We start from the raw sequence: 12,739 nt of genomic DNA on the forward strand, positions 1-12,739 counted from the left end.
TTCATTACTTTGCAAACAATTTTTTAGTACAAATTTTTTTTGAAAATAGTGAAAAAATTACGCCAAAAATTGTCGCATACAAAGCCTTAGTTGCCTTAGAAGTAGTATCATATGCACAAAAAAGTAAAAGAAAACTAAAATAAAATTAGAAAATGAACATTCTCCACCATTGAACCCATCAACACTAAGTAAATTATATGAATCATACTTTTTTGTGTTTTTGTTATTTGTCAAACAAGCCCATGGTGTTTTTGCTCAATTAAAGAAAGAAAATCCACATCAACTGATAACCCACTGTAATATACATTCAATAAAGTCTGGGCATACAATCAAAGTTCCTAAACCCTGCCTACAAATCTGATAAATGAAAGAATCCAACAGGAACACAGATTTCACCTTCCAACAGTAGTCAAAGAAACAGAAATAGAATTTCTTGAATAGTCTTCTACAGCATTATACAAAGTAGAACTTGATGAGGATTCTCCTAGATTAGACAATGTCGATGCTTTAGTTATTTCAGTGCCAGTAGCAGTACTATATCTGTCTGTGTTGGTGTTTGAAAGAGCTGAAGAGGTACTAGTCCACCCTCCAATCCTTCCCCTTAGGCCTGGCATTCCAGGCTTTGGTAGTGTGAATGAATCACTAGAAAGCATGAGATGAACGTTATACATGTCTGGTCTATCAGATACAATAGCTTGGCAGCATAGCAAACCAATCTGAATGCAAAACAAAGCTTCATCTGAACTATAAGAAGACAGGGTGGGATCCATTATGTCTAATGCCTTCCCTTCTTTGTGGAGATTCCATGCCTAAGAGATTGAAATAGACATTAGCTTCATTACAAATGGAGATGATGAAATGGTTTATAGTAATCACTGAGAATTTATTTAGATGTTTCTACAGATTCCATTTGAAATTTCTTAGTGTTTTTTCGATCCAAATTGATACATTATGTTCTCACAATTCAATATTAGCTGTTTGATTGTGAGAAATTTTTTGGGCACCTCTTTCTGGTGGATCTATTAGTAATCATGCAAAAGGAAGAAAGTTATTCGATTGCATTTTTTTTTTATAATTATTTTGACTCACATAGCTCAAAAGATCGGCCTTCTCTTCACCGAGTAGAGGTTCCAGATTCTTCCTTCCACTAACAATTTCCAACAACAGGATCCCAAAGCTGAAGACGTCGCTCTTTGGAGATAAGTAGCCATTTAAGGCATACTCGGGAGCCATGTAACCACTGCAGAAACAGAACAAATTATTCAAGTAGTTATCTATGTAGAAGGCCATTCAAGCAGTTCATCTATGTAGTTTACATATGACAGAAAAAATTTATTGGACTGATAAGAATACAATAATGGATACAATGCTCCCTTGTAGCTGAAGCAACTGTGCCAATTGGCAGTGTAGGTGGTTTGTAATGCTGGTCTGTGTCAGTGGATGGGGGATTTATGCATGAAATCATGATTATTGTCATCATTCTAGATTCTAGTTCTCATGTACCAAGAATATATCAAATTTTATTTCTATTTTCTTTTGTATGTTGACTTTTGAAAGACTATTGTGTTTGTTAGTTCTTTGAGTCATGATGTTTAGAACACGTTTTAGATCATTTCTGGCATCCCTAACACTTCCAACTTTAAGCCTTTGTCCAAATTAGGTTATTTTAACCCCTTTAACCCCCTGTTGATTATCATCAGCAAAGCTGACTTCATGATCACTATTTAAAATTTCCAAGTTATTTTTTATCATCATAATGACCGCACCCTTCAGTCTCATTAAAATATTATATAATTAAGAAGCCTTCAAAAAAATCTTAAAATGATAATATCATGCATTCAAACCACCTCGAACCTATGGAAAACAACCAAATCTTTCCAAACCCTTTCCCCCATGGCTCCTCTCATTCCCCATGCATGGTCGTCTCCATATCCCTCCATTTCCTTTAGTTTGGCTTCTTTGCATGTCTATGATCACCTTCATCAGGTTTTATAATTGAACAGTTATGTAATTGAAAGAAAGATTGCTTCTTGAATTTTTCTACTCTTTTTTGCGTGTTTATCACCCCAAGTAAAGAACCACAAGAGAGAAAGACCTCAGACCCATTAGACTCTAAAGATGGAAAGAGATCCCTAAAATGATATACTATTCGTAGAGATCACCTATCCCTACAGTACCACTGGATGACTTAAATCCATCAAAGGTTAGATCATCAATAGCTCTCATTTTAGGATAGTTAACATAAATAGAAATTAAATCAACTAGCACTCATTATATGTTATTATTACATCTGAATTATATAATAGTTGCATGTTTATCATCATTCACTCGTAGGTAAATTGAAGAAATATCAATGCAATCATCATTTTTTTTGTCATTCACAATTATTTTGCACGCATCCTATAATAACATACATTCATCTAACATTAGTTTATAATTATCATGCATCATATTTGGTATCAAAACCAATTTAGTTAACCAGGAACATTTTGTTGAGTGTTAAATTGCATTTTCTATAATAGACTGTCTATTAGCTTTATCGAAATTAGCTTATAATCTTACCATCAAAACAAGATGAAAAACTCCAAATCATCGCTTCATTGGATCCTTCACTCATACATATAGTTGTATTTTTAATTCCATCATATTTGCATATCATTCAAAGAAACATCATATTTTTGCATTTCTATTTTCTATGATAATTCTTTGTATATTAGCTATATACCTTTATCATTTATGATCCAATTTGTAAACAAATAGTGCAAGTTTCTAGTAGCTAATTTTGCTAATTCTATCAACCATGCCCTCAAAAATAGAAAACCATAACACTCAACAAAATTATGCTGCGAATCTTGTGTCTTAATACTTTCAAGATGACTACTCGTGGTGGGCACCCTTCACAAAATTGGAACTATAATCATAACAATGATATCAGTCATTTGTAATAGAAAATGAAGCTCTCACCATCCTAGCCCAACAAACCACTCAAGAATTTAGGAATAGACTAAAAAATATAAAATCATTGATGTAGGCAAGGGGGGGTCAAAACAAAATGAAAATTTTGTTTTTTGGGCTGCTTATTGTCTCACAGTTTAGTCCTTGGCTGCTTTGGTTTTGAGCTGAAATTTTGAGAATTAAGTGGTTCTAGCTCATAAATGTTTGAGCTGATGTTTTAGTTCATTAATTGGAAGAGTCTTTGCACTTGATAGCTCATTAATGGAGTGATTTCTATGTCACTTCTTCCTCTCCTTCTTGGGAAAGCTTGCGAGCTTGTCCTCCTATCCTTCGTCTCTGACTTTTAACCTCCTTCTCGTCGCAAGTGACCATCCCACATGTATCCTTCTTCTCAAACGATGGAATTGCAATTTTATGTGTTTTTTGTTTGTCAAGAATTGTAAGGTGTTTGTGTTTGTAAATGTCAAAGTTGTAATTGTCTTTTTATATGTTATAAAGTTATTGTTTTTGTTATTTCAAGAGTGTCTTTGTGTATCTTCTGTTTTCTATGAAGTTTGTTATTTTGCTTGCAAAAATTAGGGGTTGTCCTAATTTTTTGCTTGCATCAATTTGGTATCAGAGCGAGTTAGTATATCATAGGTTATTGAGTCGTGTTGTTATTTGAGTCTGGTGTCATAAGAGTTTTTAGAGAAGTTGATATAATGTGATTTTTGGAAGCCAAAAACCAACGGGTTTCGTCGTGGAAAAGCTTGAGAGCTTGTTCCATTCCTCTCTTCTTCTAGGAAAGCTTGCGAGCTTCTCCTCCTTCGTCTCGGCTTCTAATCTCATTCTTCTCTCCGCAAGATCGACTCCACTTGTATCATTCTTCTCAATCAAGCAAAGAAGAGCTCCTTTAGGTGTTTTGATTTTGCATCAAAGTTTGTAAGAGTCTTTTATTAAAAATTTTTGTATTTTGTTTAGTTCTGAGTATTTTCTGTATTTTCTTATCCTAGGAAGAGTCTTTATTTTGCTTGCAAAAATTAGAGGATTGGCCTAATTTTTTGCTTGCATCAATTTGGTATCAGAGCTTAGGTTTGTGAGTCTTCCTAGGTTGTTTCGTGTCTTTTTTTTTAAAGTGTTTTAAAAATGTAAAAAGGTAAAAATAGTGATCCAGTGGAAGAATGCAAGCCAGAAAATATTGAAGTGTCAGTTTCAATGGACAGATGGATTCCATCAGAAGGTGATTCAACAGATCCCCTATAGAATGAACTATACAAGCTTCAGGTGAAATTGCATATGAGTACTGAAAACTATTTGAAGAAAAAGAAATTGTTACAAGACCAATTCAAGCAAAAACTGAGAAGATTTTGAAGAAATACGAGGCAAAGATTCAAGAGCTTGATGCGCCTCCTCAGAAGAAATCTAAAGACAACTCATCGGGAGATGAATTCTTTCAACCAGAGGAGAATTGATGTAGGAAAGGGGGGTCAAAACAAAATGAAAATTTTGTTTGTTGGGCTGCTTAATGTCTCACGTTTTGGTCCTTGGCTGTTTTGGTTTTGAGCTGAAATTTTTGAAATTAAGTGGTTCTAGCTCATAAATGTTTGAGCTGATATTTTAGTTCATTAATTGGAAGAGTCTTTGCACTTGATAGCTCATAATTGGAGTGATTTCTATGCCACTGCTTCCTCTCCTTCTTGGGAAAGCTTGCGAGCTTACCCTCCAATCCTTCGTCTCGGACTTCTAACCTCCTCCTTCTCGCCGCAAGTGACCACCCCACATGTATCCTTCTTCTCAAACAATGGAATTGCAATTTTAGGTGTTTTTATTTGTCAAGAATTGTGAAGTGTTTGTGTTTGTACTTTGTAAGTGTCAAAGTTGTAATCGTCTTTTTATATGTTATAAAGTTGTTGTTTTTGTTATTTCAAGAATGTCTTTGTGCATCTTCTATTTCCTAGGAAGTTTTTTATTTTGCTTGCAAAAAATTAGGGGTTGTCCTAATTTTTTGCTTGCATCAATCATCTAAGAAGAAATCATGATAACCTCACCCCTAAACACCTTAGGAAAGTTAAGGTCAACCTGCTAACCCTTCACCTTTCCTCCACCCCATGTTAGGACCCATTTATCATCGTCCTAATTCATACTCACATAAGACTATGACGATAGCCACAAGATAAATGATACACCCTTTGTCCACCACGTCGAATGCGGCTATATCTTGGAACTGATGACGGCTATGCTCCAAAAGCCCCTCATGAGTGTTACCCTCGGCAATGCAAGGTGTCATTATATGATATGAATCGACATTACGCCGGCCTACAGCCAACACACCAAAATCTCAATGATGATATCATTTAGAAGATCAATGTAGGTCTACTTTTGATCCTCAACGTTTGATCCAAAATTTTTCCTTCATTGGCTCATTGATATAGGCTAGTATTTTGACTTGATGACCAAGTCTAAAGTGTGATAGATTTGTTCCACCTACATGAAGCTACCTAATCCATGTCAAAATGTATTGAATTAACCTTGTGCAAAAAAAAAAATATTGGGCAAGTCATCCACCCATTAGCTCATGGGATGAGAAGAAAGAGTTAATTTTTCATGATCAGTTCATAGACAAGTGACTATGCTTCAACAAGAGTTTATGACCATTGTTAATTAAATGGTGCATTTTGATGCAGATAACCATAGTAATGTGACAGAGGATCATCGTATCATAATCTTGATATTTCCATCCAGCTTATGGGCTAACATCTATTAGGAGATATTGACCCAACACATTTACACTCTTAAGAATGCATTCTAGTATGACTTCAATTTGACCAATATCTTAGATCTCATTCCCATTGGAGGTTAACTACATCATATGAAAGCAGGTCATCCCACAACTTCCACCTCATTGGCACCTAAATGATCCAATGATCCCAAGAGAAACAATCCAAGTAAAAAATCTAGTTCCAAAGCATTAGGTGATCCTTGTTTAGCATATGATAAGATTAGTCACTACGTAATTATATGTCCTAAATAGGATCTTCACATAGACTCTAAGGATGTGAATCGCCTCGAATAGCATAAGGATAATAAAGTTGTGGTGGGCCGTTATAAGGAGGCCAATGTTGTTGAGTAAGATAGATGACACCTGGCTATTGTACATTGTGTATTGGCTACCCCAAGAGTTAACACTAACAAGAGGCACACAAATTTTCTACACCTACTTTAGGAGAGATGACAAATCATGCAAGTTGATTATTGGTAATGAAAGTTGCATGGACATTCATTTCCTTCATAGCTAGGATGAAGCTCAGAGGCTCATAAGGTCGTTTTAATAGATAAGAACTTCATCGCTATCTCCCAATGTTACCTTGGACCCATTTAATTGAGTATACAAATAAATTTTAATCTTGTATTCTTCCTATGTATGTTACTCACCCTCCTAGGGAGGCATTAGCTTTATAACATAGAAATCACCCTTACAGACGATCATAAGTTTCAAAGCAAGCGGATTATACTAAATCTCACTAAACCCAAGGAGGCTGCTCCACAATATCAAGATCCCTCTACCCCTGTAGAGAAGAAATCCCTTCATGTGATCAACAAATGTGAATTTGAGCATAATGATAGTGGGAATATCATATTTAGCAATGGTTATCTTGATTGCCACAAATCAACCCACTGTCTAGTCCTTCCCACCAATAGTGATTGGACATTTGTCAAACTTTCAAGATAGTTTATCTTCTTTTGAGGGATAGTTTATCTACATGAGCTTCCAAAGATGTTTGCATCTAATCGTGATGTCAAACTTATGAACTATTTTTGAAAAACTTATAGGGAAGAAACTTGGCACGTCACTTATATTCAAGAACCCAACAACCATAAAATGACGATCATAATGAAGTAATCAATAAGAGCTTGGGGAAACTGCTTAGGTTTTTAGTAACTGACCATATCATTAGTTGGGACCTTGTTCTTTTTTTTTTTTTTTAATAGGAATATTCGTATTCCTATAGTTGGGACCTTGTTCTTCCTACTATAGTATTCCTATAATAGGTTTATTAATAAGTTGATGGGTACATACCTTTTCCATGTTTTCTCTAGTTATGAGCCAAGAAAGAAAATTGATCTAATTGGCATGCCAATATCACATAAGCGTAGTGCATTAGTATCCACATTCGATTAAAGTAGATTTTTTACGAGCAACTCAATAAGAAAACTTCATCTAATTTATGATAAATATAAGTGATATTGATGCACACAAATAATATATAAGTCATTGAAAGAGATTTAGTATTAGTTGAATTTATCCCTGACACTTCCAATTGAAACTCATAAGATGTAAACACCTAAAAAGAAATCAAGTCCCCGTAGAGATGTGAGCATGATAAAAGATAAATCTTCTTAAGCATACTGGAATTTCTTCAATGTTAAAAGTTTCAGATTTAACATCGTGTTGTGAGCAAACCCCAAATACTATAAACAATACAAACATGCGGGTGGGCCAATCCTCCTTTAATAGCTCATTTGTCATCTCATCACCTAATGTCTCATTGTCCAAAACAAATTTTAAAGAACCAAGCCATCACCACATTGAATGAAACACTTATAAGTTCCTAGTTTGTCAAAAAGGCCCTTCTCCACTTGAGGATTTATGGCTAACTTTTGATGAGTTGCACCAATTGAGCATGTCGTTGCCACTGAGTATCTAGATCTTCATTTTATGAAAGAAAATCTTATGAAGTTGGGGAGTGTAATGCCGCACATTATAGTTGTTATCATCATCCTAGAGTCTAATTCTCATCTACCTAAAACATATCTGATGGTATTTTTATTTTCTTCCATATTTCCATTTTTTATGGAACATTATGTTGGCCAAAATTAGTCATGTTATATTTTAAGCCTATATATCTTTTATCATTTCTAAATTTATAATCTTGTGTTGCACTGTGGAATTGAGTAGTGACCACCCATTGACCAACATCATCAAAGTTGACCTCTACATTACCATGTCAACTTGCAAAGTCTTTTTGAATTACCACCTCATCAGTCTTAAGTTCACCATAGTCTTCAATAGCTTCCATTTTTTATTTGCTTTCATAGGGTTAGGCGTCTAGCATGGTTAACTAAAACTTGAATCATCTCTACTCTATTACAATTTCATTATCATTTGTGCTCTATAATAGTTGTGTATTTATGTAATTCACTAGCAAGTAAATTAAAAAATTGTCAATGTTATCATCATATTTCTGCACTCATAATTAGTTTACATTCATTCTATAGTAGTTTATACTAATCTTACATTAGTTTGAAATAGTCCTACATTACTTTTTTGTGAAAAATATCCCCCTTACATACTGAGTTGGCTCCATGAAAGCAATGGAATATTTCCTAGCACTACTCATGTCGCAAAAAACAAGTAATACATTTTTCTTATAATCGACTAAAGGAAACACTAAAAACATCAGTTTTAAGTAAGGAAAATGTGCATAGACTTGGAGTTCAAACTCACTAGGTACCAGATATTTTAAAGGTGTTGACATGGGTTTCATCGCCTGAAAAAAGCCTAGCCAAACCGAAGTCTGAGATTTTTGGGCTCAGTTGTTCATCAAGCAGGATGTTGCTAGCCTTAATATCTCTATGGATGATCTTTACTGGGGACTCTTCATGTAGATAAAGGAGACCTTTTGCCACTCCCCCAATAATCTCCAAACGTTTTGACCAATGCAATGGGGTCTGCTTGATTTTACCTGAACAGTCAAAGCAAAGAACTGTAAACTAAAATAAGGAGATGTGGAATATTTAATTTGTTTTCCTTCCACATGATTCAAAACTATATATAAAAAAACCTCTTCCAACAGGATGAATAAGGTACGCGATCACAATAAACTAGTCCATAATTTAGTAAGAACAATCTGATTGCACTCTTCTCCAATAGGGATATTTATTCAAAAATATTTGGTAACAAACTCAAAGTACACTGCTTTTTGACAGAAGAAGATATAATATTTTTTTATTAAAAATACATAAAATCATGCTAAATGTTAGTGTCCATGAAGAAATAGTACCAATCTTTTGGAATTCTTTCAGATATTGGATTGTATGTGACTGCATAGATTTCAGATAATAATTATTATTTATTGTTCACTTATTCTATATTGGCAAGAGCATCATGCATTTAGGTATTCATAACAATTATCAAAAGTTGTTAAAGCAATGTACGGTAAACATGAAGTACACTTCATCAATGAATGACAAGAGTTGTTTTACTGTATGATAGAGAAAATACCTTATTGGCAAATTCTTTCAAACATGAGTTGCCATTTATGAAAGAAATAATATTAGTCCTCTTGATTGCTTTCCTTTGGATTTTCAAATCTATATATATATATATATATATATATATATGAATAAAAAAGTGCAAGCAATTATCTCTTATGCCCCCCTCCCATGAAGGTAGCCAAACCACCAAGAAGACGCTCTCACACTAGATACTTCTCAATTCTTAGTTGATTCTTCCTCTCTTTGGCAGGCTTCAAATACAAACTTCCTTCTTTTATCATCCAACTAGAAGGCAGGTTATCCTCCCCATCACCAAGCCATAAACCAAGCACTTTAAATAAAGAAAAGTTATCTTGCTTCCACATCACTATCAAATTGTTTCTTTCTCTGCCAATTTGTGGAGCACGTGCATAAACTGTATGCTGATATCAAAAATAATATTAATTTGCAATAATTTAACTTTCAATGCACAACCAAGTATTTGTGAGTTTCATGATGGAGATTATTGTGGGCTCCGAAAATTCATGCCCCGACCTCCTCTCACCTTTGGGGGAGTTTTAGATAAATTAGGTTCCGGGGTAGATTTTCAGAAGGCAAATTGGGATTGTAGATAGGACACTACCCAGAGATTTCGCCCTCATTTTGCGAGGACTTTATGATCTGAGTTATGGTTTCCTATAGGCGCAAGCTCCTATAGTTAATTACCCCTCACAATAGCGAGAGAGAACTTTTGATTAAGGCTAGTCATTGATCAGATACAAAGAGATATGTGTGTGACATATAGTAGCAGCATGGGTTTAGATGTTTGAATATTTCATATTTAAAATGAAAAATTTCACCATCTGGCACTTAAAGCCGATGGTGGGGGAAGTGATGATGGACCCGATTAAGATCTCATGGTTCCATTGTCCCAGGTCATCATGGTCCCTGGTCTACTTAATCAAAGGAGGTAGTCGACCCAACCTGACAGGAGGATCCTTGTCGGCAGCCATGAGTTGCATCATTCAAGGGTACCTCGTAGACCTGGGATGAATATTTAACTAAGGGGACAAATTTGAATCCACCGTAGCTAACAAAGGGCGTTGTGCCCTATCGATCATATCCTATTGATTCATATCTCAAGAATTTAGTGTCATTGGGGAGTTTACGAGTTCTAGCCATGACCATAATTTAGTAGTGCAATTTGACGGCAACCACCAAGTTCAAAGGGCCCCGGTCATAACCGTTTACCTGCGGTGCTATTTGGCGGCAAAATCGCCGGTTAGAGGACACATACCACGTCCTTGCTGGCAAGAGATAGTTCAAAAATGAATCCTACTAATATTCTCGACCGGACATTGACTCTTTATGAGCTGAAGTAACCCACCTTAGCTAATTATTACGGATGGTGAATGTATTTTACTTTAAGTGTTTGATGGTTAATTTCAATTTCAAATATTTTAAGTTTGGTATTTTAGGATTTTAAATTTTTATGAGCATTTGGGTGGCATTTGCTTGAATGTTTAAAATTAACCCCATTGGTTGAGATCTACGTTCAACGCGATCATCATTGGGGTATCTAGGCATTTTTTTTATTAGTTGAACCTTCTCGACTCTATCATATTCGCCGACAGAGGATCAAGTCAGTTGTAGGTAGGGGTGCTAATATTTGACACGATCCAAAAACCCGACTCGAACCCGACATGAAAATTTTGGTTTCGGGTCAACCCAAACCCGAACGGGTTGGGTTCGAACTAAAGATTTCGACTCGTTTGAAAAAATGGGTCGGGTCCGGGTTGACCTAGAAACTCGAAATTGAGCCGTTTTGGCTCGGACCTGTCGTTTCCCGCACTCCGTCCATCCCGTCGCGTATAGCTAATTCACGACATCCCGCATAACATATTGTGCAAGTTATGACATGTGTATAAGCAACATGTTATCATGCAAATGCAATGCATTTGTTATAATTAAAAGCATCTTGCGGTGCTGGATAGTATGTTTAGATGAATTGACGTGCATGTTGCAATGCATGTATGAGGGGCTTTTAAAAATATTTGCATGTCATGCAACAGTGCAAACGGGTGTTTGCATTTTTAAATGCAGTCGGTTGCATAGGTGACTATTGTTGCCAAATGCGAGGGGGCTTTATTTCAAACTTTGTTGACACCTTCTGGCTTTCTGTAAGAGTATTGCATATCCGGTGGCGTGGCGTTGCACTTCAGTGGCCCATGATTTTTACTACTAATTCTCTGTTTTTTCTTACAGGTGGTCATATTGTTGCATTCAAAATATTCACGATATATTTCATTATTCTGATGCAGGCTCCGTCCTTATTCATAGTAGCAATAACATGAGCTGCATTCCAATCCTTGCTTAAACTAGATAAAGACATCCAAACGACATGAGGTCGTTTTGTGAAAGATGAGGTATCATAAGTTGAAGGGATCGAATGCTCGACAAATGCACTGTTGGCTCTCCTTCTCTTCATATCGCCACAAGGTATTCTCCTCGAAGCATGAACATGATGGAGTGCAAAGTCATCCTCAATGTCTCGGTGATATCCTAGTATCTAATATGCACATAATACATAGAAGCTTCTTTTATGACTCCAAAATAGTGTATTTGAGGAGCCTGTTTTATGTATTTATGATGAATATATAGGACGTCAAATTGAGGGGCTTGATCTCCAAGTTTTCACTCGAATGGGCGGCATATTTTTGGGAGTCCCAGCATTTTTGAAGAGACAACAGAATGAGACATCTTTTCTTATTTAACTACTCATTCTTTGATTTTATAGAATTATTAATAATATCTTTTAACCTCGCGCGGTTAATGCCGTAATTGAGGCCTTCCACTAGCAACAGGTCAACGGGTTTCTTACAACACCTTGCAAACATTTGTAGTTGTTGGAAATCTTTGTATTTCTGTAGAGATGATAAGATGAAATATTTTTTCAAGTGATCATTCTCTGACTCTACAGAATCATTCAATTTTGCATGCTTCCTGACATAGTCAGGGTCTTCCTTTGACGACATATCAAAGGGTTTCCTCTGTACGTCAAGTCGCCTTTATACCCAACTATCATTGTCAGAGTCTTTGAAATTATCAATTAGAGGATTTTAATTGTACTTTATCAGCAAAGCTTTCAGCTCCAATAAGATGAATGTGCTTCTATGTTTATATGAGACCTACCATACTTGCAGAATCTCAATCATCGTTGTTGCAAGCGTCCGTCCAGTGCTCATTTGTATGTTGTTGTTGACTACTAGTGACGTGCATTTACTATCAATTTCCCTGTACTAATGGGTTGGCAGCATGTTCCATGTGCAGCAAATCTCCTACAATAGCTCATAGGTGTTTGTATCTGTCATCCATTTTCTACTCTCGCTTGTAGCAAGTCAATGCACTTGATGCATTGCTATTGATAGTACGAATGCTCCAGCATATATTGAATGTTGCATTGAATCATATTCGCCACTGATTTCCCTTATGCACGTCAGCTGGCAAGTCACTACATCCGTTATCACTGCTTGTAGGCGGATCAACGTAC

General features: G+C 35.8%; 1 protein-coding gene across 1 annotated transcript in view; it reads right to left on the minus strand.

The window, feature by feature from the left end:
* Positions 1–273: 273 nt before the first annotated feature.
* LOC110100603 (putative G-type lectin S-receptor-like serine/threonine-protein kinase At1g61610) overlaps positions 274–12,739 on the minus strand; it is a 39,908-nt gene continuing 27,442 nt past the window's right edge. The window contains exons 3-5 of the mRNA XM_020828181.2: positions 8,441–8,678; positions 1,090–1,240; positions 274–809 (exon numbers count right to left, since the gene is read on the minus strand). Coding sequence (XP_020683840.1) covers positions 393–809; positions 1,090–1,240; positions 8,441–8,678 — 806 coding nt within the window. The 3' untranslated portion in view covers positions 274–392. The remainder of the gene's footprint in view (positions 810–1,089; positions 1,241–8,440; positions 8,679–12,739) is intronic.

The sequence above is a fragment of the Dendrobium catenatum genome, unplaced genomic scaffold, assembly GCF_001605985.2.
Source record: "Dendrobium catenatum unplaced genomic scaffold, ASM160598v2 original_scaffold_125794, whole genome shotgun sequence".
Taxonomy (NCBI): Eukaryota; Viridiplantae; Streptophyta; class Magnoliopsida; order Asparagales; family Orchidaceae; genus Dendrobium; species Dendrobium catenatum.